We start from the raw sequence: 28,000 nt of genomic DNA, 5'->3' as shown, positions 1-28,000 counted from the left end.
CCCAAGGCTTGGCTTCCTGGCCGCCATTGCTCCTCCCTAGCCCCTAACCCCCTTTGTCCTGCTACTTGGACCCCCGCTGATGGCTTTGCTTGTGCCCTCCTTAGATGTCCTGGGCTAACCTGGTTGACTCTGAATTGATCTCCTTGCATCCAGTCTTCACCACCTGCTCCAGCTACTCAAATCACCCAACTGTCAGATGACTTTCCACAAATAATTGGGGACCAGTGCAGGGGATGCCTGGAGGCTGATCAGAAAGATTATAGGCTGGAGCTTCATAGCCGGGTGGTCTAAATAGTAGGAGCTCTGGGCATTGATTTTTCCCAGGAAAACAGACTCCAGACTGACTAACATGTTTCTTTTATATCTTGACTGTTCCCAGAGGAATTATGGCAGCTTCCTGTAAAAGGATATGGTTGTCATCGAGCTCTAAAGCCTCTCAAAACGAGTTTGAAGGCATAGAAACCTGCCAATAAAAGAACACGATGGGCCGGAGTGGGGGGTGGGGGGGAGGAGAACAAATTTACTGGAAATTCTGGCCCAAGAGGGGCCACTGCCATTCGACGGTACATCCCATGAGGGGAAGAGCAGAACCGCAGTGGCTGAGCCGTGAGGGTCGGGGTGGGGGGCCGTTGTGACATCGAGCTGCCTTCGCCTCGCGGAGGGGGGAGGCGGCCCCAGTGTTAGGGCAACATCATCCTAAGGCAGCGGCAGATGCTGCATGTACAGAGCGGGCCAAGAGTGAGACGCTGGCCGGCGTGTGGTGCCCACAGGGTCGTGCTGGGTGTTCCCAGCTGCATCCGTTCTGATCGGTGAGGAAGGTTAGACAGCGTTGGGGTCACCCCTGCGAAAGCCAGCGCTGTGGCGTGGGGCAAAGCGAGGACAGAGGCCCCTCTCGACGGAAGAACCAGCACTCAGCTCCTGTCGCCTTGTGGGGATGGGGGCTCAGTGTTCGGAGATGGACCTTCGGCCTCTTCAAGAAAGGACGTAAACCCAAGCTCCTGTGTGAAATCCGACTTACGAACGTGGGCAACTATCTTTTGAAAATACTTTAAGCTGCTTTTTAGACAAAACAGGGTTGAATACAGCCTAGGATCTACCCTCAAACTGGTGAAGTTAAATATGGAATGTTTGTTGAGAGCCTCGTAATCCTGCCTTTTCCACACCATACTGTTTTGGGGCGAGGATGCTGTGGTCCCACCATTCAGATGCCCGGGAGGGGATGAGCGCATCAGACAACCCAAGAAACGGGGGAAGCTTGGCTGGCTGGAGGGCCCCGCTCTTCTCAAGGGCCGCGAAGGGACCCCATCTGCTGGGGTCCCAAACCCTCGCTTCTGCGCGTGCTGCCGCTGTGCCTTATTTGTAAAATAAATATGGTAATAGGACCGATTCAAGGTTTTCAGAAAGATTTAAGGACTTGGAGTAATACGTGGCACTTCACGCCGTGGCTGACTCCTCTTTCGTTCACAAATGGTCTCCACGAACAAAATAAGAGCTCATTTAAAACATTGCAAAAGAAAGTGATTCCCCCCCAAGCAACTGCTGTTTCCCATTCCCCATCTTCAGGCATGTGATCCTCCTGATTTTCTTTTCTTCCCTAGAATTTGTTTTGGTTTGGCATAGGGAAAGCGACCATATTTTTGCTCCCAGCCATCATTTTCGCTGTGAAGCTGGCCAAGTACTATCGTCGAATGGACTCAGAGGACGTGTACGATGAGTAAGTAGACCTGTTTCTGCCGAGTTGGGGGGCTCATTTTCTAAGTGGTCCTGACCTCAGAGAGCTTGGGAAGATGAGCTCTGAGGAGGTTACACTGGGTCTTTTTTTTTTAAAGGAGGAGGTCACCTCTGTTCTGGTGTCTTCTTTGTACCGACTTTCTTATGCTCGTTTAACTGTGTTTTCCCCCTCGCTTCCTCTGCTCAGCATCCTTAACCGGCCTTCTTATTTCTTGTTTGCAGTTCCTCTGTCTTGGGGACTTGGCACTTTACTTTATAACTGTTTTTACTAGCTTTCATTTTGACTCTGTAGCCTACATTTCACTCTGTGGTGACCCTGTACATGTCATTTTTGCTTCTCTCACTTCCCTCTCGACCTGCATCTCTCCTGAATTTATTCTGTCAACATCTGTATTAGGTTAAAAAATGTGGGGGATGCGGCTGTTGAGCTGTAATAGTAATTAAAAAAAATATTTATATCTCCCTTTTTAGTACTTTATAGTGCTGAAACTGTATCACCAAAAAGTAAGCCTTTTCTTTTTTAAACCGTATTCATCGTATGGGATTAGGGAGGTCATCATTATTAATATATGATGGGCTTATAAAATAAAAGGAATAACATCTTAAAATTACATAATGACATTAGATATGCCCAGATAAAAATCAGTGTTGATGTCTCTTAAAATGAAGGCTGGCACGTACGAGGTACTGAAGAAAAACTTGTTGAATTAATGAATTTTATACGTTCAGTTTATTTATCTATAAAATGGTCGTTTCAGTACTTTGTTTTAAAGGGAGCAGAATGTGAATATACCTTTCCACCTTTTCTGTAGACTTCACAAATTGTCGTATACTTTTCATGACCATTGCATTGCCTTTGTAACCCATGATGTAAATACTTCATCTTAGAGGTAACCTGGTGTTTTTGGTGTATTTATTTTTGTTACAGTATGGAAAATGGTAATATTGGTTTTCATAGACATCATTCCACTCAGACTGTATGAACAAAGTTTTTACACAGACCCAGCGGCTCGAGTTCTTGACCTACAGCACCTCCAAATACTGGAAAAGAAGCCCTTCCCTCCCGGAGCTGACAGAGTTCAGTGAATTTATGTGCAACATGCACTGATGGGCCAAAGAGTGAAAAGCGTGTACATTTTTTTTTAAATCTCTAGAAGTTTTGCTTTAATCATCTGAGCCTTTGATGAAAGTTTCAATCTGTAATACATTCGCTGAATTTCCAGTGTAGCTCTGGGAACAAGACATGAGTTGTGTCCCATTTCCTTGTTTGGGAACTTAGACTTGTAGAGAACATTCAGCAAATCGCAGATGTGTGTGTGTGAACAATAAAGGAATGATTTCGGAAATCTGACTCTGATCTTCTTATGGAAAAACACTCCTATATGATAGGTCTCTGTTACGTCACTGTGTCTGTTTTCTTAGAGCTACTCCAACAAACTACGCAGCAGAAGAGTCTTCTCTCACAGTTCTGGAGGCCGGGGGTCTGCAATCTCCTTCCTCAGAGAAGGAAGAGTCCGCCCCACGCCTTTCTCCTCGATTCTGATGATTGCGACAATGACGCCATTCCTCAGACCCATCACTCCAATCTCTGCCTCTGTCTTCACAGAGTGGAGTCTGCCCTTGTGAGCCTGTGTCCGGATTTCCCTCTGCTTCTAAGGAGTCATTGGGTCAGGGCCCATCGTAATCAGGAATGGCCTCCTCTCGATTTCATCACATTTGCGAACAACCTATTTCCAAACATTCACAGGGTCCAGATGGACACCAATGGGGGGGGGGGGGGGCACGGTCCAAGCCATCACCGCCACACAACAGCAATAGCAAATAACCAGAAAGATAACGGAGGTGAATTTGAAGGAGAGCAGCGCTATACACACAGAAACTAAGTTAAATAACCGAAATCACAAAAGATAGAATAATGACAGATTTTAGGAGACACATACAAAATAGTGACTCAAGCCCCTCTTCGTTTTATGTTTGTCTTTATTCAAGAACACGTTAATACTCCACTGCTTGTGAGCATGAATTGTCTCTTTATCTAACACGGTGACGCCCGGCCCCTGCCACGCCATGGATTCACGTGGCTGATACTTAGGTCCCGTCCTTAGAGATTCCGACATAGTTCGTTGGCTAGGGGTGGGGCCCAAACATGTGGATTTTTAACATTTCCCCAGGCAAGGGGCGCCTGGGTAGCTCCGTCGGTTGGGCGTCTGGCTCTTGGTTTTGGCTCAGGTCATGGTCTCGCGGTTGTGGGACAAGCCCCGTGTTGGGCTCTGCGCTCAGTGCGGAGTCTGCCTCAGATTCTTTCTCCCTCTCCCTCTGCCCCTCTGCTCACATGCACACGCTCTCTCTCTCTCAAAAAGATGGATAAATCTTTTAAAAAAAGATTTCCCCAGGTGATTGTAATAGATGACCAAGGTTGAGAAACACGGCCCTAGATTAACTGAATCATTTCCTGGGATATAGCGCATATAATTCTCATGTACAACCTGGCGGAAGAACTACTACAGCTCTCTATGCATTTCACCCAAAGGGACCCTGTCCCTCAGCTGTCAGAGATCTGTGTTCTGCTCACTGGTCACTGCTGCTGATCACAGAGGTGCGGATGCAGAAGGGGGCGGCCGTCGCTGCAGTCCCTCTGAGGACCCGCTGCATTGCACTCGTGCTGTCTTCTCTATGGGAGTCTACCATGCTGATAACATGGCCTATCCAGCGATCTTGCCCACTCAAGTCTTTTAAAGTCCATTCTACTTCTCGACACCACCACCAGCTGTGAACAAGAAGGCATATATATAATGTGCACATGTCATGTCCATTAGCCCACCGGCAGGACCCGTGGGGCAGCATATGACGGTAAATGTCCCAGACATCCAGAATAGGACAGAGCTTGGTCTCAAACGCTACTGTAGTGTGGCTGGAACCTGCCACTCCCACACAATGGCAATTTTGCTCATTGGGTTGTCTCAAAGGCCACAAGGAGCCAGAAGCTGCCACAAGATGGCAAGCAGAGGACACGTGTAATCTCTCTGCTAGGCCGGCCCTTAGAGCAGAAAGGGTTCTTGCTTAGTCTCAGAAAATCAGGTCAACTGCAGACAGGTACCATGGTCCTGATAGGCCATTTCAGTCTCCTCGGCACACAGACGAGGCTCGTCCTTAGCACCCATCCAGTCAGTGGCAGGATTACTCTGCACAGGCAACAGCACTGGCCACCCTCCAGGCCCAAGCAGCCCCATCCTTAGGCTCATCTCAGCTCGCACCTCCCCATGGGCATCCACATCGGGTGCAGAAAATGTTTCATCAGGTGCAGCAGTGGCTTTCCAGAACTCACAACTCCAGACATGGGTGTCTTTAGTATACGTATCATTCTTCACCACTAGTTAGGCTGCTGGCTGGGCCCAAGAACACATGATTAAGGTGGGCCTGATACTTAAGAGTATCATCTAAAGAAAGGCAAGTGCCTTTGAATGTAGCCCATCACTTCCCACCAGACTTGTCACTCGCACTACAGGGCAGCTGCACCCGGGGGACTCGGTCAGCTTTCCCTGGGAACCCAGACCCAGGCATCCTCAGACCTTCCTGGGACCATCTCCAGGGAGCCAAAGCCTCCCGTGTGAGTAATCAATGGAGAGACAATGGGTCCCTAACGATGGGGCACTACCTTCTTGTGGGAAGGGCACCTGTCTCTGGAACCTGACTTGCTGTTCTGGGATGTTCCATTTCCATTTTTTATGAGAAATAAAAATGTTTGCTTTCCCAGGATCCGAGGGGGCCAATGCAGGAAGGGGACACCTGGACACTGTGATGTGTGGCAGGCGTCCCTCAGCCACTCACCGTCCACACGTGTCCAGCACGAGGCCAGCAGGGAGCCATGTGGGCAGGAAGGAGGAGCCCCACGGGGGGACTCAGGGCTGAGGCGCCTCCAACCGCCAGAGGCTCCACTCCACACACTCCCCTGTGTCAGATCGTGGGCTTCCACAGAGGTCCTTGGGGTTTAGAGGCCCCAAGGGAAGTGGGCTGTGGGGCTGCCTCTCGCACACCTGCGCCCCAGGTCCCCAGGCAAACTGGGCAGATTTTCTGGTCGTACAGCAGCCTCAACAAATTACCTGGATGAGGCACATATTGTCTCTGATCCCCAAACAGCCCAACTAGTTTCTGGACTTCCCACGAGGCTTGTGAGGCCTGTAGGGGTGTGGCTTTTCCTTCACTGTGTCGGGGCCAGTCCACAGTCCTCCTGAGAACTCACTGGAGGCTGGTCTCCTGGGCTCTGCCCCTAAGCTGCTGTCACCTGCTCTTCATGGAGCTCTTGGGCTTGATGTCATCAGAGCAGTCACCCCCTTGGGGGAAGAGTGTGCATTCAGGGGCCCCTGCGACAGGACAGCAAACACGTTTGTTTGCAGGCCCGGGGAGCTTCCAGACAAATGATCTCTGACACTTTGTGCCAAAGCGATTGAGCAAGAGGCAGGAGCCATGTCCAAGACAGAATCCTGCCAAAATGCATAATCGATATAGTTGAGGTCAGAAGTCTTTCAAGGCTGGGGTTCTCGACGCAACAGCTGGATTTGTTCAGGATAATCCACTTGGAAACACCATTTTGGATTCACGTGAGGAAGCAATGAGCTTTCAGTGTGTAAAGGCCACAGGGCTGGCGTTACCCGGCTGATACACTCTGCTGCTTCACAGGCTCTAGGACCTTGTGAGGGCACCATCGTCCGTCCGGGTTTCATACGGGAAATCTATTTGTCGGGTTAATTGAGTTGATGAATTTAAGCAGATGGTACTGACCTCCTCGTCTCTAATACATACTCCTCCTCTCACATTTGGTGATTCAAAGTTGACATGAACATGGGACAGATCCAGCACAGACCAGTTACGGACCGCCTGTGGGACAGATTTAGGACCAGCCTGGGAAGTGCATGTATTATGACTGGGGTCTAACTGCTTTGAATAAAATGGCTAAGAAAAACGTGAGAATGAAAAATCCTTGCTGTGCATCCACTTGCAAATATATCCAGGTCTGTGAGCCCTTGAAAGACTGAAGTTTGTAATCAGCACAGAGGAACCCTTGGAAGGACTTCTTTCTGCCTGTAGAGCTCGAGTCGGATGCCGTCTGGGACGCAGCTGGTAGGTCTTCTGACTGGTGTTTTAATAATATATATTTTTCGGGGCGCCTGGGTGGCTTGGTTGGTTAAGCGTCTGCCTTCAGCTCAGGTCATGGTCCTGGGCTCCTGGCCCCTAATAGGGCTTCTTGTTCAGCAGGGAGTCTGCTTCTCCCTCTGCCCCTCCCCCTACTCTTGCATGCTCCCGCTCTCTCTCTCTCTTTCAAATAAGTAAATAAAATATTTTAATGTTGTCCTGAGTCATATGTGTCCATGCTCTAGAAGTTAGAGCTGGAAAAACTTCAGACCTATCAAAGATAGTGACCAAGTTTGTGCGGAGACATGTTTCCCGCCCCTCCCCAGCCATCTCCGGTGCTCACCCCCATCCCACACCTCCCAGGGATCCCTGTTCCCTTTCTGCCTCTCCTTCCTTTCCTTCCCCTCTGTCCCCAGAGCCATGCCAGGCCAGGCTGCAAGCTGAAGTCTCACCAGGATTTCTCCTCCTGGATTCTTCCAGAATGGAAGGGTGGTGTCAGGCTTGGTCTGGAGTTACGGTGTCACTTGTCATCTTTTTCTATGCGAGCAGAAAGCGGCTGGAGAACCGGTGCACCTGAGAGAACTGAGTTCTGGGACTTTACGGAAGTCACTTTGGTCAGTTTGCTCATTGTTAATTCAGTTTAAAATAATGGGCACTCCTGATACTATTGATACTATTGTGATAAAGATCTCTTGTAAATAGAGGCACTCCTGATACTATTGTGATAAAGATCTCTTGTAAATAGAGGCACAACTCATGCTCAAATGTAGATAGCCCTGCGGTTAATCAAATGCAAACACATGATGAAATTTCCATCGGCGTGGTGGCACATTCTGACAGCAGCCTAGGGTGAATGAACAGAATTTTTTTTAGAGTCTCCATGACCTGTTTTGGAGCCCTGGCGTCACCAGTCACTAGCTGTCTGTGGTCTTTCATTTCCTCCTCGCTGCATGTGGGTAAGACTAGCGCCTGTCTGCGGAGCAGGGATGGAGTGAGCGCATCACGCAAACTGCGTGCAGTAATAGCTCACGTCATAGCTGCTGTCACCCTCACCATAGTGCTGCCCGAGCACTTGCAGTCAATGTGTGAGAGCTGTGGTGGCGAGGTCTGCCCAGGCTGTGGGGGCCATAAACAGTCCTCTTGCCTGGGAAGGTGAGAGCCATTGGTGTGGATGCAGCCTCGGGTGAATCTAGAATGCCCTCCGGCCCACGTCCTCATCTCCCTTATGCATAACTTTCCTCCAGTGCAGACATGAAACCCACAGAGTCCCTCCACGCTGGGAACAGCTCTCCAGTCTTTGGGAACAGCTGTTCCTTTGGTAAATCCAACCACATGTTTTAGGTGCTGGGCTGTTCACCCCAGAATCCTGCTCTTTGCCAGGGTGGAGGAGTCCGGTGGCAGGAACGTGACTCAAGCCCAACTTATCAAAGTCTCCACCTGAGATTTCCACACTGCAGCTCGGCCCGGAGCTGCTGACACCCGTGTTTCCAACCACGTGCAGAAAAACGCGGAGAGAAAACAAAGCACGCGTGCAGAGAAAGTGGAGAAGCGATGTGAGAACAGAGTTTCAGGTCCCAACTCTGTGCATCTAGGTAATTGTATTAATTACATATTTTATGTTCTGTGTTGTATGATGTCTTAACATCTTGAAGCACCTATAGGCCAAGGGAGAAAATGCCCCACCCAGGGCTGGCTGATTCCTGAAGGTAATCAACAGTTTACCCAGAGGCACGCCTCTTGTACGCAAGCCAACCACCCCTTGTTCACTGTAACACACCAAGCCAATGTTAAGTCAGCCTATAGCTGGGCACCAGGCAGCTAGCCATTCTGTTCCAAGCCTTACAGAATTCGTCACACTGGCTGGTCCTAAACTATTTAATCTGCCCTGCCTTTGAGTCATGTCAGAGAAAAGTGTCTTCCCCTCAAACACCTGCAATAAGGGCTCTGGATAGGCTTTCTCCTCCGTCCTGCTCCTGCCTCCTGACCAAAGCCAAGTGCTTTCCTGTAGCCCATGTAGCATGCTGTGTCCCCTTCTTTTGGGAAATGTTAGTAATACATTCGTTGTTCACTGGCATTATCCTCTCCATGTTGTCACCCAATCACCCCCATACATTGAAGCACCAGGGGTACATTTTGAGACAAGGGGGGCAGTGAGTGGATGGTTCAGCGTTTGGCTGAGGACCAAGCCCTCAGATGTTTTTGGCTCACTGCCTGACTTGACTATTCAGCCGGCCGTGCTCGGGTGACACTTCCGGCTCGGGGTGCTTGTGCTGAACGGCCACTGCCTTGTACTGTGTCTGCTATGTCCTTCCCTGGTTTTCTAACCTAAACTGTGGCAAGAGATCCACTCAGATTCTTGCTTAGTGTAGGCGAGGGTATGAGAGGTCTCCAAGGAGAGGTCAAAGAGGGTTCCAGAGCTAATTGGCACAGCCAAGGCTTCCTGGAGGGAGTGGGAAGTGGGGAGTCGCTCCCCGCAGAGTGCTCTGAGGATGCCGAGACTGACTATCTCACCTGGTAGCACCAGTAGGCCACCACCAGGTGCCACTGCAGAGGGCATAAGAGCTGGGCACTGAGCCCAGGGGGTACTCCCTATTTGTAACAAACATCTTACTCTGGTGGACGTACAAGTCCCAGGTGAATGAGGTCCCCCTCCAGCAAACCATTGGAGACTGACACTGACTGTTGGTCCCCTGAGTATTGTCACCTTCTGGAAACACCCCTTTGATTCCAAATTTGAACAGATTGTTTTGTTTTGATATAAAAATGACGTAAGTTGTGTAAGGATGTCATCATCTGCCCATTGTCCTTGATAAGAACTCAGTAGCTCAGCTGGTGAGGGGCTCCACTGGGGGCTTAGCAAGAAAAACATGAAGAAGCAATTGTGGCAAGGGGACACTTTGTCTAAATACCAAGAGTTTGCAAGGACAATCTAACTGTGTTCCATCTGGGCAGGGCTACACTTTGCTGATGTGAAAATCTCTCCAAGACCTTGGGGCCATTAGGTCCTGCCACAGTAAAGGCCATTCTACCTGCAGTAGCAAAAGCCTTGCAGCAGCCTGGATCCAAGAAGACCCTCTTGCCTGTGAACACCAGCACCACTGTTCCCTAGCGACGTGCTCCAGCAGCATGGGACTTTTACTTTGCACTGGCAGTTGGACTTCTCTCCCTAATACCAACTCATATAAAGGTGCACCTCAACTAAATTTGGACTTTATTCCTTTCATCTCCCCTTGCCTGACGCGGCAGTGTGATTAATCTGTCATTGGCTTGGAGCATGTGATTTCTTTCCTGGCTTATTAAAAGACATTATCCTGAATGCTCATTGGCTTATGGAATTCCTGCACAACCGAATGACTTAAACTCTTGGCAAAGACAATCCCAATCTCTGGGAATTAATTTGCCTCTCAAAACAATACAAGGGCCAGATACTTATTTCAATTTTAATTAATTATTCAATAAGTACTATGATGATGGGGAATTTAGGTAAGGCTACAGGTAAAGCAAGGCATATCCTTTTTTCCTTTATTTTATATTTAGCTACTTTTTAAGATTACAGGGAAAACAGGGGGGAGGGGGAATGAGGTGGCTGGGTGATGGACATTGGGGAGGGTATGTGTTGTGCTGAGTGCTGTGTGTTGTGTAAGACTGATGAATCACAGACATATACTCCTGAAACAAATAATATGTTATATGTTAATAATTTTTTAAAAAGCTTACAGGGAATACAATGCTTAAATTTTATGGCCTCTCCAGCTATAGCTATGATTTGACCCCCAGTGTTGGTTAAGTCTGTGACGTTTTGTTAATTGGTGCATTTAGCCAATGCTAAATTTAACTTAGAGCCTATGTTGTAAAGATACAAAAGCCAACCAGCTCCTTTTTTTAAAAAAAAATTTTTGTTATTAAGACCCCTCCCCTTTCCCCACCAAACATGTGGTGTTTTCTCTGACACCACTTCTCCAACTCTCTGACATGAATCAGGTGTCCTACGGTTCAATTCAGTTCTGACTCCCTGGAGATCGTGCACATTCCACAGGTTAACGGCTCAGTCCCACAAGACCACCCCCACTTCAGACGCTAGCCGCAAATGGGGTACCCAGGCTGCCTACATGTCTGCTGGGCTGGCTACAAATTCTGGGGTTCCCATGACCCCCCTCAGTTTTGACAATTTGCTAGAATGAGTCACAGAACTCAGGAAATTGCTTTACTTGTTATTACCAGCTCATTAGAAAGATGGAACTCAGGAAGAGCCAAATGTAAGCAATGCGTAGAGAAGGTGGAGAGAGGGGGTGGCGTGGAGCTCCAGAAGTGGAGAATAAAGGCAAAAGACACGAAGATAAAATTAAATTTCCCTATAACTTGCAGCCCATTGACAAATATTTGAGACAGGCAGAGTATGACATTCCTCCAGGAACTCCCAACTGTCTTGACGCTTTTCTAGTGGCAAAAAGCAAGCTTAGATTGACAATAGCTGGCCTGTAAGTCTTCTTTAACATATGAAAATCCTTTTGGAAACTTCTTTTGTCTCTACCACACACACCCCAATATATATATAACCAATCACTTTTCACAATCCCAGTGTAGGTCTTAACACCCATGGATCCTGTCTGCATGCTTTAATAAAACCACTTTTTTGCACCCAAACATCTCAATAATTCTTTCCTGACCATTCGCTCTGGAGCCCCACATCAAATCACAACACTTCGAGGCCCTCTGAGGGTACACCAGTCTCCCGGCACCTCCATGTGTTCAACCTGGAAGCTCTCCAAACCCCATCATTTAGAGGTTATTATGGACATTTCATTTGTTTCATTAACGGAGGCAAGATTGGTAACATCATTTGTATTTGCTGATTAACTCAGTTTAGCCCCTCTCCCCTCCCAAGATGTGGGGGATTTTTTGTTGTTGTTGTTGTTAGGGTTTAAAAATTTTATTCAGACTGACTCTTCATTTACCCTAGACGATGTAAGAAATTTTTATGGGCAGCTGCCAGCATTTCAGCGCATCCCATGACTCGCATAGACAGAGAACTCCATACAAAATGCAGAAGACGTCTTCAAGCAGATTGCTGCAAATTATTGGCAGAAAAGATCTACTCCCCCCCATTCATAGATATAACTTTATATTCTGTCTAAGTGATGATTTATGGGATGATACCTCAACCTTTGCCTGGATTGTTTCCTTTCAAATGTAGTTGCAACAACTAAGACCTGTCTTGGATACTGCGTGATATACACCAATAGTCCCAAATCCTGATGCATGAGCCTGTGTCTCTTTGACCTCATGAAAATAACCTATGGAGTTTTTTAAATTTTTAAAAAATTTTTAAAATTTCCGATTTCTAGGCTGCAACCCCAGAGATTGTGATCCAGCTTCCCATGTGATTCTCATGAGTATGCCCACTTCTGGACCACTGGTCTACACTTTACTGTCTACTTTGCTAGGGACTGGGAGATGGGTCAAGATGAAATTCTGCCGCTATAATTGGTCTCATGGGATCAGATCATACAAAGTCCAGAGTGTAACTGACTAACATGTCATCTAAATATGGAGGCAGCTGGGAAGATGCCAAGCATCTTCTCCAGAGCTCTCTGGTCAAGACGTATGACTGCTCCTCTGAGGAAACACAGAGGGAATGCATCACCTCTCAAGCTACAGCAATAGAATCAGCCAGTACAGCTGCCATACCACAGACGCGCAGCCTCTCAGTAACTTTTCCATTGCTCATTAACGCTTATGTCAGCTAATGGGGAAGAAATATTACATATGCCAAAAAAGTGTGGGATTGCAATGGGGAAGCCTGGAGCTTCTTAATAAACAGGGGCAGAAGAAGATAATGGCCTCCAAAATGGTTTCTACTCCAGGGGAAAAAAAAAAAAAGACTATCTTGTTGAAACTGTGCTCATGACTCCTCTGACCGGTTTTGTCTTGGGGGATTGAAGCTGAAAGTTCCAACTCTCTAATCACATGGTTTGGTCTTTCTGGTGACTAGCCCCCATCCTGAGCTGTCTAGGGATCCTCAGCCACCAGTCATCTCATTAGCATATAAAAGACACTCTTACTACTTCAGAGATTCCAAGGGTTTCCAAAGGAACTGTGTACCAGGGAACCAGGGACAAATACCAAATATTTATTTGTTATTATATATTTTTCATTATATAAATCCTATTGATATATATTTTTTATTTCATCTATAGTTATTAGCTGTATAATTTTTCTATAAAATTTTAGCGTATAAATTTAGGATTTCTAATTGGATCAAATTATGGAACTTTGTTTTAATTTCATTATATACATACATATATACGTATATATACACACATGTATATACTTATACATACACATACACAAACATACATATTTTTATGTATAAATGAATATATTATATATATATATATATTTATATTAATGTTTTGTTTTGAGAGGGAAATTAACTCCCAGAGATTGGGATTGTCTTTGCCAAGAGTTTAAGTCATTCGGTTGTGCAGGAATTCCATAAGCCAATGAGCATTCAGGATAATGTCTTTTAATAAGCCAGGAAAGAAATCACATGCTCCAAGCCAATGACAGATTAATCACACTGCCGCGTCAGGCAAGGGGAGATGAAAGGAATAAAGTCCAAATTTAGTTGAGGTGCACCTTTATATGAGTTGGTATTAGGGAGAGAAGTCCAACTGCCAGTGCAAAGTAAAAGTCCCATGCTGCTGGAGCACGTCGCTAGGGAACAGTGGTGCTGGTGTTCACAGGCAAGAGGGTCTTCTTGGATCCAGGCTGCTGCAAGGCTTTTGCTACTGCAGGTAGAGTGGCCTTTACTGTGGCAGGACCTAATGGCCCCAAGGTCTTGGAGAGATTTTCACATCAGCAAAGTGTAGCCCTGCCCAGATGGAACACAGTCAGATTGTCCTTGCAAACTCTTGGTATTTAGACAAAGTGTCCCCTTGCCACAATTGCTTCTTCATGTTTTTCTTGCTAAGCCTCCAGTGGAGCCCCTCACCAGCTGAGCTACTGAGTTCTTAACAGGGACAGCGGATGAGATGATGACATCCCATCACAGCATACTTTACTCTTATAGCAAACCGACTTTACTCTTACCTTAAAAACAATTTCATTTTTGTCATAAACAAGTAGATTTGAAGTTATGTCAAACTGATCTAAAGCGACACCCACTGGGGGGCCTGGGGGGGCTCAGTCAGTTGAATGACTGACTCTTGGTTTCAGCTCAGGTCATGATCTTGGAGTTGTGGGATCAATGGAGCCCCAGGTCAGGCTCCTTGCTCAGCTGGGAGTCTGCTGGAGATTCTCTCTTCCTATTCCTCTGCCCTTCCCCCCACCTCCTGAAAGCTCTCTCTCTTTCTCTTTCTAGAATAAACAGATCAATCTTAAAAAAACAAAAACAAAAACCAGCACCTATAAATTGGCTTGATAATATGGGACCCAATGACCCCCTGTTAAAATAGTTAATATGATCCAGTGTAAGTTAAAACAAGGCCTTCAAGGATTTAAACTTATTATATAAAACTTAATTAATGAGCAGATGATTATCCTCCCTTCCCCCATAGACAGCCCAATTTTTCCTTGCTCTTAAATCTGGAAAAAATCTAGGGTGTCTCTTGGTGGATTACTACAATATTAATGCTGTATTCTCATCTACCGGGGTCTCCCCACTCAATATTTAATATTGCTCTTACAGATTTGCCTAATGTATTCTGCTCAGTGCCCCCTTCAACAGCTTCTCAGGTTGCCTTTACCTCCAAAGGGACACACGTACCTTTTTCAGAGTATCTATGGGGTGCCCCAACTGCTTTGTCACCACACATCCTGGCAGACAGGATCTTTTTTTTTTTTTTTAAGATTTTATTTATTCATTTGACAGAGATAGAGACAGCCAGCGAGAGTGGGAACACAAGCAGGGGGAGTGGGAGAGGAAGAAGCAGGCTTCCAGCGGAGCAGCCTGATGTGGGGCTCGATCTCAGAATGCCGGGATCACGCCCTGAGCCGAAGGCAGACGCTTAATGACTGAGCCATCCAGGCGCCCCTGGCAGACAGGATCTTAAAAAAAAAAATTTATCTATTTGTTCATGAGCGAGATTGAGAGAGAGAGAGAGAGCACACGCATGTGCACAAGTGAGGAGAGGGGCAGAGTCCAAGGCGGGCTCGATCCCAGGAAGCCGAGATCACGACCCTGAGATCATGACCAAGAGTCAGATGCTCAGCCTACTGAGCTGCCCACGTGCCCCGTGGCAGACAGGATCTTAACTGCAACTACCTTTCAAGGAACATGAGTTCGGCATTACACTGATGACACCCTCCTCCAAGGAGAGTCATTTGACATACTCATTATAGACATACAACTTCAACATCCTTTAGTCCTTTTTGGATTCTGGTGGCAACATATCCTTCATTTACAAATTTTACTTCCAAATCGAAGTCAACAGGCGTCCATTAGTGCACTGAGAGACTCCTCATTCTTGAGGCTTGGGCTACCTCTTAGGCTTCCTGGAGTCCCTGGACCACTTTTGAAAGATAAGTTGGTGAAGGGCTCTTATGCAAGAACTGCCCCTCTCAGCCTTCAGACTGATGTTATACATCATGAAAACAATGAATGACTGGCTGCCTACTAAGGTCTTCTGGAAATAGAGGCTCTCATGAACCCTGAGCATGTAACCCTCCAAATACAACTGTCCGTTATGGTTTGGGTCCTGGAAACTACCCCACAAGCTACACACAGCTACTGAGTCCCCCTTAAGACAGAATGGAGCTAAACTTGAGCCCCCTGGTATATTCCACATGAAGGACGGGGTGACTTCCCCTGTTCTCACTCCCTCACCTCATGCCTTTGTGATGGGTGATGGAGGAGGTGGCCCCTGCCATAGACTCCTTGGCCACCAGAGAAGCCCCTTGAGATTAACTGAGTGAACAGCAATGAACATTCACGGGCTATGCACAAGGTACCACTGACCATCAGCTGTGAGCGCAGTGGAATGTTGTTGCTTTCTATCTCTTAGCCAGGATGTCCCTGAAAAAGGACTGAACCAAACAAACAACACACTTGGCCAAACTTCAGGCAGTCATCTTAGCACTGGAGGCCTTGACCAATAAGTGGCCCCATTTTCATATTTGTTATAGACAGCTGGTCTATTGCCTAAAAATTGTCCCTTTCAGAGTAAAGAAGTCTGAAAAGCTCTTTTCTCACAGATGTCCAAAATGTCAATCAAAATCATGCCTCTACGTATACTAAGGCCACAATACAAAGTCATGCCAGGACACTCTGCATTCCCTTCAGAGTTATAGGCATTACAAATAGCAACCGAGACACATATTTCATTTCTCAGAATACACAGTGCTGGGCTTCTGGAAGAGTTATCCAATAGAACCGTTATGTCCCTGATACTTCCCAGATAACCAGTGTAATTGAGAGACACTTCTCAAACAACTGGTTTTAATATTGCAGTCCAGCAAATAAACCTCTAAAAGAGCTTCTATTTTGTCTCAGGTCTTAATCTATTTTAAAAGATTCTCTATCTTGCCCCCACACTATTAGGTTTGGAGTCCAGAGTGAGGGCACATATTCTTCTGAAACCTGTAAATCACACTTTGTCCCAAAGTCAGGTTGATGCTCAAGGGACATAAGACTGATTTGAACCTAGACTTCTACTAACAGCAAAACTGGTTAGTGCAGCTGCACACCTTCTATAGACTGTTGTCTTATTACTCCCGGTTTAGGTGTTTCCCTTGGTTTACAATCTAGAAGTCCAAACACCCCCAATAAGCCATTTTTTCAACCAAACATGGCAAATGCTTGGACCCACATCAGTTCAAGTGGATTCCCACTTGGAAAGGATACCCCTGTCCCACATCCCAGACAACATCACCTGGCCCAAGAGCTCATCCCTGGAAATGACATTGCCCCAGTTGACATCATCTTACCTAAGACCTCACCTTCGACTCCAGTCCAACCGCTGTGCCAGAGACAACTTCAGTCAATCTGAAATCTCTGGCCCAGCAATGCCCATGGACCATCTATCTTAAGGCATAAATTGGACACAGGACACTTTTTACTTTTCTTCTGTTGATATTAAGAACTCCATTGTGTTTCTGAGCTCGTGTGCTTAGCTCATGATCCTGGTATACTCTTTGCTCTCTGCCAAAAGAAAACCCCCCTACACTCCCATGTCTAAAGAGAAATCTGAGGGAGGTTACTCATATCTGTGCCATTCAAGAAATTAATGAAGATTATTGCTCTCCCTAGGAGACACCTGCCTCATATCAGTCATCCCCCATGACCCACTGGGGTCATTGAAGACCACCCACTCTTCAATGCCTTCTCCGACTACCCCCCACCAGCTTAGCACCACCGCATCCTGCCTTGGTCTCCAATCATGACCACCATATGAGTCCTTCCCCTTAGTTACACATAATCCCACTAATTTTTACATATACTCTTTACTAACTTATCAGTTCATATCCTCCGACAACATAACTGCGGGACCTACCATCTTGACCCAAAAAGGCACCAAGATATTATTGTCAAACTCACACTTTTAATAGCTCCCAGCTCTACCAAGTATTGTTAGAGACCTCCCAAAACTCCAGATCTATTTTTTTGGATTATGCCATATAATAGAAAACCTGTTTATGGACTGGCCTACAAAGACTCCATATACTCCTACTTGTGTTCCTCCATACTACTTCCATAATAAAATGTTTTATTTCCTGTTTGGGGCAACTTATGCCCTGCTCCCTAAAAGTCTCCATGATCATCACACCAAGATTTCCTTAATATGATGTCAAAATATCAGAGGACAGATTGAATTAATTATGTTTTTAATAGTCCTTATTTTATGATGTTTTGATACCTTGGAAGGCCTTACAAACTTGAGGAGAGACTGCGCCTCCCAGGGCTAATTAATTTCTAATATAGTAACTGGGAGAATACTTGTCATGTGCAAGTTAAGCAGCTCTTTCATCCAAGGCAAGGTGGACTCACGTAGCAAACTACTATTCTCCCTACCCTAAATCCACCCAAGGCCAAGCACCAGACAGATAGGGAGGGACACCTCTAGGTCTCAAATCCACTGAAAATTTTCAAACTGGCCAATCCAAAGCTGTTTATGTTGACCTGCCTCACCGTTCCCCTGGAAACCACAGTAAGGGCCCTGGCTCACGCTTTCACCCTTCTCTTGATTCTGCTTCCTGACCAAACCAGATGTTTCCCTATGTGGCCCTGCATGGCATAGCATGCCCTCTTCTCTTGGGAAATGTAAGTTATAAATTCTTATTTCAATGGCATTAGCCTCTCCTATAGTCAATCAATCCCATAAATTAAAATTCCAAAGGTACATTTTGAGACACTGGTCCTACACAACTCTTACCTTCCGTGAGTTATAAGAAATTTCTAATAAATTCCCAATTTTGTTTCTGTTGTTTTCAGTTTTCTTCCTACTACTACAATCAGAATAATCTGACAAATACAAAATTCAACTCAATCTCACAAATATGTACTAAGTGCTTTCTAAGCTTCATGTTCGAGGTCTGGGATAGAGACATCACTACCCAAGATGATCATAGTGGCAAGTACACGAATGAACCACAGCAAGGTGACAAATCAACTGTAATAATGGTGAAGTCTGTAAAAAGTTTAAGAGAACCAAGATTTAAAAAATAATGAAATCTGTCAAGGGCAGAGGGACTGGGAGAATTTGCTAGATAGATAAGGGTGGAATGGAATTTTAGGCAAAGATAACAATCTGGCAGAGGTAGCGTGTCCTGAAACAGCCTGACATGTGGGGAGAAGAGTGGACAGTAAGATACAGCTGGAGCCCAAGGACGTGTGTGTATAGTGTAGTGGGTATTGACCTTGAAGCTGGCTGGGATCGAAAAGGGAAAGGCCACATATGTCAGACTCAGTAATTTGGACCTCATTCTGTAGAAGATTAAAAAAAAAAAAAATCAGAGGCTTGAGGCTAGGAAGTGACAAGATGTCACCACTACAGCAATCATCAAGTACTGAGCTGTAGACTAAGCTGGCAGTCTTGAGATTAGGAGCCAAATCACATTCATTTTGCATTCCCCACCATGACTATTATTGCACTTTGCATAGAGTGGTTACTGAACAATGATTGAAGAAATACTCTTCTTGTTCCTCCAGCTGTTGAGTGTCTCTTAACCAGTCTCAGACTCTTAAATCCTCTCTGCCTTTGGCTAGGTTAGATTTCCCCATCCAGTCACCCCAGCTTTCCCTCCAGTATAGCAATTACTCCTATATTGTCGTGATTAATATCCTTGTTTTCCCCCCTATTGTCTGGCATCATTTTGATGAAGAGACCATGTATGTCATTCTTAACTGCATTATTCAATGACAGAGAAACCCTAGGACATTAGGTGCTTCATGAGCGCTCTTTGGGTGACTAAGAGAATGAGTGAATGACAGAATGAGTGAATATAATGAATGAGTGGCAGAATGAAGGACATCTAGTTAGAGGTCAGCCCTGTTCTTCCTAGAGCCAAACAGTGTCAGCATATGAGAATGTTCTGTTCTTTGGGCATGGGTGTCATTTGCCCCAGGTGCCTCACGGGCCTTTCCGGAACTGTTTTCAGATGACTTTCATCTAAATACCTTCACCTTTTCACCTGACAGCAGCAATTCATTTGCCCACGTGCATGGTGACTCACAGCGGTAACACAGAGAAAGGACAGCTTGTCTTCTCCTTTTGTCAGATTTCCAGGATGGCAACTGGCAGTCTTTGTAACAAATATAAGTTAGAGACTGAAATTCAAAAGAGAGAATCTCTAGGACCTTCTTCTGCCCCAAGATACTGAGGTAGCAAGTGTGCATACATGTTCATACCTGTATGTGATGTATGTATGTGTATGTGTGTACAGGTGCACAGCCAGCTGTATACTTTGGAAATTTTATCTAAAAGGATCAGACTTCTTTGTAAGATGTTTAAGATGTTTTAGAGTGATTTTCTTTTTTTAAGAAAAGGTATGAAGAACACAAAGACGATCAATGAACTTACCTTGTAGGAATAATTTGTTATAAAACACTAAAAAAAAATTTTAAAGAACCTATAAAACATTCAAACAGCTTCATTACCTAAGGAAAAAGTCCTTATTATTATTAGGTTGATCTATTAAAAATTGCTGATACTCTGCCATTTTTACTTACCACAGACTGTGATTTCTTTTGGTTTTATTTAATACAAAGCCATGAGTTAGTTTTAAGATGGCTTCAGAATGAGAACCAAGTTTTGCACATGGCTTCAAACAAAATGTGTCTAATATTATGGGATGTGACATAGGGCATTCCTTTAAGATAACTAAACTTTAAATAGATTTTCAATTTGCATTCATACTGAATGTTATCCTGTCAACTCTTTGCTGTCTCTTATTTTTCTAAAGTAAAATTTTAGCAGTATGCATCATCTGATTTGCTGAATGGGAATTCTGAAATCTCATGACTCATGAACACTTTAAATTTGACATGCCAGTACTTACTGTGCTGTAGGTCTAAGACGAATGGTTTTTTGTCACCTAATTAGATTTCAGCTGATGTTGTTTCACCAATTTTCTCCTTTTCTGACAATGAATAAGTTTTCAAAGCACGTGATTTGACCCCAAAAAATTAATATCGCTTTGATACAGCAACTCAGCACTTAGCCTGAATTTGAGGTCCCTGTTGAAGAAAGGATTCATTTTCTACCAAATTTGGCCTGGTATTATTGCATGATTAAGGCTCAGCTCAGAACAAAATCTTATCCCATGATAGAACGGTGACTGCCCCTGCAGGTGCCAGCCCCGAGGTCAAGGAACCATACTGCAGTAACAAACACATAAGAGTAAAAAATAAAATCAGCTTCTCAACTTGAAATCCTCTGCCAGTGACCAGATTGCATGAGACATGCATTCAACCATCAGCCTTACCTTGTAGGTGGTCACCCATTGTTTTCAGACCTCATGGAATCCCCAATGGAACCCTGACATCCATCATTTAAATCTTTGATGAAGAGAAGAATGACAGAACCTCAATCTGGTCATGAGAAAAACACCAGGCAAAACCCAAAAGGGGCACAGTCTCAAAACACCTGCCCAGTCCTCCTGAAAATTCTCAAGGTCATCAGAAACAAGGAACAGCTGGGAAACATCACAGGCAAGAGGAGTCTAAAGAGTCATGAGTACTAAATGTCGTGTGGAATCTTGGCTGGGATCATCCATTAGGAGATGAAAACTTATGTTCACATCCAAATCTCCACATGAAAGTTTGTAAGAGCTTTATTCACAATGGCCAAAACATATCACAAGAAACCGGTATATTCTTTAGTAGGTGATGGATAAGCTGTGGTCCATCCAGAAAATGGAATATTATTCTGTGCTAAAAAGAAATGAGCTATCAAGCCACAAAAAGACATGGTGGAAACTTAAAATCATATCACCGAGTGAAAGAAGCCAACCCGAGAAGAATAAATTCTGTGTGATTCCAACCGTATGATATTTATGAAAGGCAAAACTTTGAAAACAATAAAAAGATTGGGGATTACCAGCAATTAGGTGGAGAAGGGATAAATACACAGAGGATTTTTAAGGCAGTGAAACTACTTTGTATGATGCTATAATTATGGAACTATGTCATTATACATTTGTCAAAATGCATAGATTTTTCTATGTATTTTGGTGTATTTGTATATTTGTATTTGTATATTTGACAAATACATCAAGAGTGAACTATTATGGAAACTGTAAACTTTGGGTAATTATAATGTGTCAGGAAAGGTTCATTGACTATAATGATTGTCCCACCGCCGTGGAGGATGTTGACAGCGTGAGCAGCTGTGTCAGAGAGCGACAGGGTATATTTATCGTAATTCTCTGGGAATTTTGCTGGGAACCAAAAACTACTCTTCAAAATAAAGTTTATCATTGATTCAAAAAGAACATTGGGTAAAAAACGCGGAGGGCTGAACAAAGTATGGAATTTAGCTAGTAATAATATATCCATGTTGGGTCAATAGTTTTATAACTATAGCAATATAATGGAAAAGACGGGTGATACAGAGACCTGGGTGGGATGTGGGGCAGGAGAACCAACTTTACAATGATCTTGTAAGGCTAATAATACTCTTACATTTGAAAATATATAAATTTAGAATGAGAAGAGAAAGAGTTTACAATTTACCAAAGTTTGGGCACATTAATTTTTTTAATAAGAATATTAGAAGTGGCCTCCACTTAATTCTTCTCCAGTGATGTGTCAGGCATGTGCTCAGCGCACCTGAGCCTCAGCTCCATTTCTATACCATGAAGATCCAGCTGCACTTTCCTCTTGTGGTTTGTGTGGGAAAAAGTCAATGAGCCTTTACATACTTCTCCAGGAGGCAGTGATCTGCTTCATCCTGGGACAATGGGGAGGCAGTTGGAACCTGCTGCAGCCGGCCTTGCTGGGGCTCCAAACCTCTCCAGTTTCCCCAAGGCACTGCAGTACAAGTGCATCATTTTCTTAGTATACTGAGATGTGAAATAATGCAGCTTCAGCACAATGCTGGCACATATATACACTAACTGGGAGTAATGGTCCATTTCTCTCCATGAACATCCATGAAAGTGTGGAGAGCATAGGCAGTGATGAGGCCACCAATGACACCAACAAGGAGGAGATGACCTATGAGCTGAATCTTGAAGGATGAGCAGGTGTATGCCTGGCTAACTAGGACTGGAAGGACATTCCAAGTAAGGGAAACAGCAGGATCAAAGACAGGAAGGGAACAAGCAAGTGCACCAAGTATTCAAGAAATGCTGACCAAGTGCTTTAGTGTGTCCTGATTGGAGGGTGTGTGTGTGTGTGTGTGTGTGTGTGTGTGTGTGTGTATATGGAGATGAGTTCAGAATGACAGGCTGAGCCAATAGGGAAAGAATTACACAGCTTGATCTAATAGTGTGTTCCCTGCTTGCAATACAACAATCAAGGCAGAAGTTGGGATGGGATCACAGGAAGACTGAAGGTCCATGCAAAGCCAGTGAGGGAAGTTCCATATTCCCTGGCAAAATTTAGAGACAATTCTCGGAAAAGATCCTGGGGTACATGTTCCCTTATAAATACGTTTTGTGTTCTGACCTACAGTATTCTTCCAGAATGAACATGCCTCCTCTTGAGGATCAAGATAACTTTCTCGTTTTTCAGGAGACCACTGTGGTCTACAGCTCCCTGGGAAACAAAGCAGTTTTATTTTGCCTATGTCCAAATAAAAGCCCAAAATATCACATTGCGAGTGTGTGTTTATGGAGGTCATGGCTCAATAAGGTGTTCAGGACAATGGGGATGGATCTTGGGGTGATCTGACTGTACAAGAAGCTTGGAGTTTGGGGAAATAGTTAACTCCAATGGAATTTGTAAAGAAATTCTTGGAACCACGGAATGAACCAGTCGATATCGATATCTCTGTGACCTTGGAATTCCCAAACAGGTGAATCTTGAATGGAAGCCCACCATAGTTATGACTTTTAGTACCTTTATTGTGGGCCAGGACAGTATTTTTAGAAAATTCCTATTAGATGCCAACCCAATTTCATATCCATACATCTGGATGTTAATCTAGTTCTTAAAAGTACATGAAGTCTCTACTTTTATTTTTACATATGTATATGTGAAAAAAATTCACGAGCTCTGAAAATACTGACCCCCATGCCAACATGTTCTCAGCCATTCAATGCTGGGTGTTGACACTTAGATATCAGGACTACCCAGTTACCACAATCCCCACCATTCCTATTGTCCCTGTCCCAAAGATAAGGGTCAGTTGGCACTTACTGTCACTCTGGTGCTATTGTTTCCTTATACCTGAGTTAAAAAGAAAACAAAAGATTTCTTTTGCCCAACTATCATGAAAAATGAGGTGACAAAATGTAGCAAACATCTTTGTGGACTTTCAATATGCTAGTTGTGAAAACCAAACACGTCTGTTTTTAATGAACATAACGTGAAACCCCATTATAAGCCAAATCTGTTCTGCTTCATTTTATGTGAACAGCTTAGCCCCATAAAATATTTAGTGTGAGCCCAAAATAAAGTACTGCTGTTGTCAGCAATCCGTAGGTGAACAAATGGAGGTTCAGAGAGGTTAATTGGTTGGGGAAGATCACACAGCTAAAAGAAGGCCATCTCCAGGTCATTCTAGTATGAGACTCTGCCCATAGAAGGCTGACCGGAGGAAGTCCTTGTGTGTGACCCGAAGGTGAATATTTTCAGCAGAAATCCCCCGGACCAGGAATTCACTCTTTATTAGCCTTTCAGAGCCCATGGATTCTTCTGCCCACACAGTAACTTCAGGTGCCTCTGTGAAAGCAGACTTGGAAACCAAGATGGCTTCCCCAGCTTCAGTCAATCATTCACAAACATTTCTTGAGAGAGACAGAAGGAACATCAGACGGTGTGTGTGGGTAGTCTCAGTGTTCAACTCTGGACTCCTCATCATCCCAGCTCTGTGAACTTGGACAGCCCTGAATATATAATAAGCTCCAATTTTCCATCTGCAAAATGATAGGAATCCTAGTTACCATATTGTGGGGTGGGTGTGTTGGGAATTCAGGAAGAGCTTTAGGTAAAATAGGCAGCCCAGGGCTTGGCAGCTATGATAGTTTTGTTATTGTTTATAACTTTCCCACATATATTGCTTCTGCGGTCATCATCCCATCAAGGAAGGTCTTTGCAAGGCTGAGCTGACCTCCTCTCCTGGCCACTGGGGGAAAGGGAAGGGCTTGAAGGAAGCAGGTCTAATGCCCTGCCTATACCCTGTCCCACAGGATTACACCAACCACTTTCCCTGCAGGAAATGGCTCCCTCCCAAGGGGTGTGGCTGGGAGGAGTGTGATAAAGATAGACAGGTGTGTGTGTTGTAAAATTCACCTGCCAGGACTTCAATAAAAAGGGCCTTCCCTGCCTGGCACAGCAGATGAGACAGCTGTAAGCCTGCAAGCTCACGCTCACATCTGGGATTACACTGGATCTGCATACTCAGAACAAGGTAAGAGTCTCGCTCTTTTATGAGTTTCATTCCCCATCTTTCTTCTCACTCCCCTCAGGACTTCAGGATCCTATCAGGAACATGTGGAAGCTGAATCTCAATGTTCTGATGAACAAGTGGGTCTTCACATGATGTACCTAGGCCCCCATCCACCCTTTATTCAGGAGCCCACACACCTGTCACTGTCTGTCTCCCTTTCTCAATTCTGAGGAGAGGCCACAAGCTCTGGGTGGAAATGAGATCTGGACCATTTTCTGGGCCTGCCCCTTAAACAAGCAAAATCTGTATTTCTTTTAACATGGATCACTGACGTATGAATCATCTTATCATGAACTATACCAAATAAAACCCTGAGTAGTTCATAACTTTCTTATTTGTTGTCAATATTTTCCAAAGGACAGAGTAAAGTTGAAATGCAAAAGGAAGTTGGTAATTTAGGCGGAAGAGGTAAGTTCTGGCTCCTTTCCCAGCTTTGTCACTTATCCAGTATGGGCATTGAGCAATTCATTTACCAGTATGAGGAAACTGCCACATCTGTTACCGGGGCTGATTTATTTTTACTTACCAGGCGCAGCTCGTGAGTGAATTAAACAAGGTGAGAATCAAATAGTGGTTGAGGTCATAGCATACAATGGTGTCAAATAGAAGTGCTATCTCCTCTTTCAACATTTTTTTTCTAATGTCAACTTGATAAAATCCATGCAGTTTAGTGTAGCATTTAAGGTCATCCTATTTATGCAATGATTTATTTTTTTTAATTTTTATTAATTTTTAAGATTTTATTTATTTGAGAGAGAGAGAGATCCCACAGGAGTGGGGAAGAGGTGGGGAGGCAGAAGAGGAAGGAGAAGCAGACTCCCTGCCAGGTAGGGAGCCTGACATGGGGCTGGATCACAGGACCCCAAGATCATGACCTGAGCCAAAGGAGATGCTTAACCAACTGAGCCACCCAGGCACCCATGCAATGATTTATTTTTAAAAGCATTGGTTGAGGACTTTCTACAAGCCTAGCACTGTGCCACATAGGGCTCCAGAAAACAATTAGGTATCATCCTTCCCTTCAAATTCCTAGTCTAAATACTCTGGTAGGAATTCACCCCATCTACACTGGTTTACTTTGCATAGTCAAATGATATGACCTCCCCTCCTTCATGACTTTCCTTAAGCTCTTACTGCACTCCAAATGCCCCCCTCACAAACCCAGCTATCTCAAAGTGTCCAAACCCCACACATGTTGAACGTTGGGTCAAATACCACCTTTCATGTCATTTACCATGTCCTTTCTCATTATGTGATCACCTGAGTCCATGTAGAACTGGATGAGAAATCCAGCACATGGAGCTGGAGGAGACTTTGGCAATTATCACACCTAATACCTCAATATCCAGGGGAACTGAGACCAGAGGGGAGAGTGACTTGGCCAAGATCAAGTTGGGGACAGAATTGGCACAGACTCCTTGTCAATGCTATTTAAATTCCCCCAAAAGTTGCTTCTAATCTCTTTAAGATGTGACCTACTCATTCACATTGACAAATCCAAGATCTAGTCTAGTGTTCCATAGTCTAGTGATCTAGGTGTTCCATAATGCTTGCTTAATGAGTAAATGAAAGAGTGAGTGAGTGAGCAAATGCAGGAGTAAAGGAGTAGTGAATGAGGGATGAGAGTTTATTTGGCTCAGAGAGTGATGAAGGAATGGAAGAAGAGCAGGAGGCTTTTAACATTCAGGACTTAAGTCGAGCAGAAATGTGAATAGATGGGCTGCTGGTCTAGTAATTCCAGAACCAGGAGGATTCCTGATCTCACTTCTAAGCAAAGAGGCATATGTCAGTGTAGAGGGAGGGTTATCCTGCAGCCTTGCATTGCTGAACTATTGCCCAGCACTGACTCACTTGCTCTTGTCAAACAGGTTTCCACCAAGCTGAAGCCATGAGGATCCATAGCCTCACCCTGCTCTTCCTTCTTGGGGCTGCTCAGATGTCATTGGTGAAGGGCAAAAACAAAGTAAAGAATAGACATGTCAGCAAAGGCACCAGAGATATATTGCGTACTCTGGAAGAGACCCAGGTTGAGCCACCCAAGCACCTGACCAAAGGCAAATTTGTCACCCAAGACCATGCCAACTGCCGATGGGTGGTGATTGAGCAAGAAGAGGGCATTGTCCTGAAGGTTGAGTGCACCCAACAGGACAACCAGTTTTCCTGTGTCTTTACTGGCAATCCAACTTCCTGCCTAGAGTCAAACAAAAAGAATGTCTATTGGAAACAAATTGGTCGAAACCTGCGCTCTCAGAAGGTCATCTGTGGGGACGCCAAAACTGTCCTGAAAACCAAGGTGTGCAGAAAGAAGTTTCCAGAATCCAATCTCAAGCTGGTGAACTCCACTCTGATTCAGAACAAGAAACCCAGCCAGGAGTTAACAAAGCCCTCTCCCAGGAAGCAGAGCAAAGTCAATAAAGCCTCCCTCATGGAACCTAACAAGGTCAAAGAGTTATCGCATAAGAAGCAGATAAAGGTCAAAGAGACTATCCCCTCTGCCTCAGTGGAGACTCAGACCATAGCCACCAAGGATCCCAAGTGTGTGGAGGACCCAGACTTAGTAAATCAGACAAAGACGGCCCTGGACTACTGTGGGGAATCCTGGGGCTCTTTCTGCCAGTTCTTCATCACCATGGTCCAGGGCAGTTCATGCGAATAAGTCAAAAGAGAACAGAGTCCTTTAGGAAGTCCTATGTCAAAGCCCTTCGGTATGCGGTAAAGCTCTCTGAGTAAAATTAACATCTGTGCTATGAGAGTGCTGTGGAATATTTAAACAGATTTTATAACTTTTCTTTTTGTGTTTTGGAATTTGCTTTATATTCATTTCCTTACATTTTATTTTCAGAGGTTGTTTACCTCAGTATATGTTTCCATGGCCCACAAAGCTATGTGTATTATGAGCAGTGAGGTCCATTCTTTGAGCTGAATGAGCCAGAGTGATGATTCAATGCACTTTCTGCTGAATTAACAAAGTTAAAAAAGCTCTGGGTATTTTTCAGAAATATGTTCAACCATTTTTGGTTTCTTTATGTTTACTTTCATTGAACTCATAAACAGCCCCCATATATCAGTGGGGGAAAATGTCTAAG

General features: G+C 44.7%; 2 protein-coding genes across 13 annotated transcripts in view; both read left to right on the top strand.

Moving 5' to 3' along the window:
- PROM1 (prominin 1) overlaps positions 1 to 3,072 on the top strand; it is a 104,683-nt gene extending 101,611 nt beyond the window's left edge. For all 3 annotated transcript variants that reach the window (XM_026514474.4, XM_057309814.1, XM_057309813.1), the window contains exons 23-24: positions 1,599 to 1,714; positions 2,660 to 3,072. In XM_026514474.4, the coding sequence (XP_026370259.3) occupies positions 1,599 to 1,714; positions 2,660 to 2,714 (171 nt within the window). In that variant the 3' untranslated portion in view covers positions 2,715 to 3,072. The remainder of the gene's footprint in view (positions 1 to 1,598; positions 1,715 to 2,659) is intronic.
- A 2,878-nt stretch (positions 3,073 to 5,950) lies between these two features.
- FGFBP1 (fibroblast growth factor binding protein 1) lies at positions 5,951 to 27,659 on the top strand. Of its 10 annotated transcripts, none has more exons than XM_048211793.2 (5): positions 6,170 to 6,849; positions 7,411 to 7,475; positions 8,203 to 8,453; positions 20,792 to 24,875; positions 26,783 to 27,659. In XM_048211793.2, the coding sequence occupies exon 5, from the start codon at positions 26,803 to 26,805 to the stop codon at positions 27,568 to 27,570; it is 768 nt and encodes a 255-aa protein (XP_048067750.1). In that variant the 5' UTR covers positions 6,170 to 6,849; positions 7,411 to 7,475; positions 8,203 to 8,453; positions 20,792 to 24,875; positions 26,783 to 26,802; the 3' UTR covers positions 27,571 to 27,659. The 10 variants fall into 10 exon arrangements, 5 of the variants coding, with proteins under 5 accessions (XP_057165729.1, XP_048067750.1, XP_048067751.1 ...); XM_048211794.2 differs by having other exon boundaries at positions 7,278 to 7,475; XR_007187812.2 differs by lacking the exons at positions 20,792 to 24,875; positions 26,783 to 27,659 and adding an exon at positions 9,814 to 10,177 and having other exon boundaries at positions 5,951 to 6,849.
- The last annotated feature ends 341 nt before the right edge of the window (positions 27,660 to 28,000 follow it).

The sequence above is a fragment of the Ursus arctos genome, unplaced genomic scaffold (assembly GCF_023065955.2).
Source record: "Ursus arctos isolate Adak ecotype North America unplaced genomic scaffold, UrsArc2.0 scaffold_9, whole genome shotgun sequence".
In the NCBI taxonomy this organism is placed as follows: Eukaryota; Metazoa; Chordata; class Mammalia; order Carnivora; family Ursidae; genus Ursus; species Ursus arctos.
This window is presented reverse-complemented; position numbering and strand designations above follow the sequence as displayed.

Excerpts from the sequence above, each read along its gene's own strand:
- FGFBP1 (XM_057309746.1), top strand. The coding sequence starts at position 26,803 with ATGAGGATCCATAGCCTCACCCTGCTCTTCCTTCTTGGGGCTGCTCAG.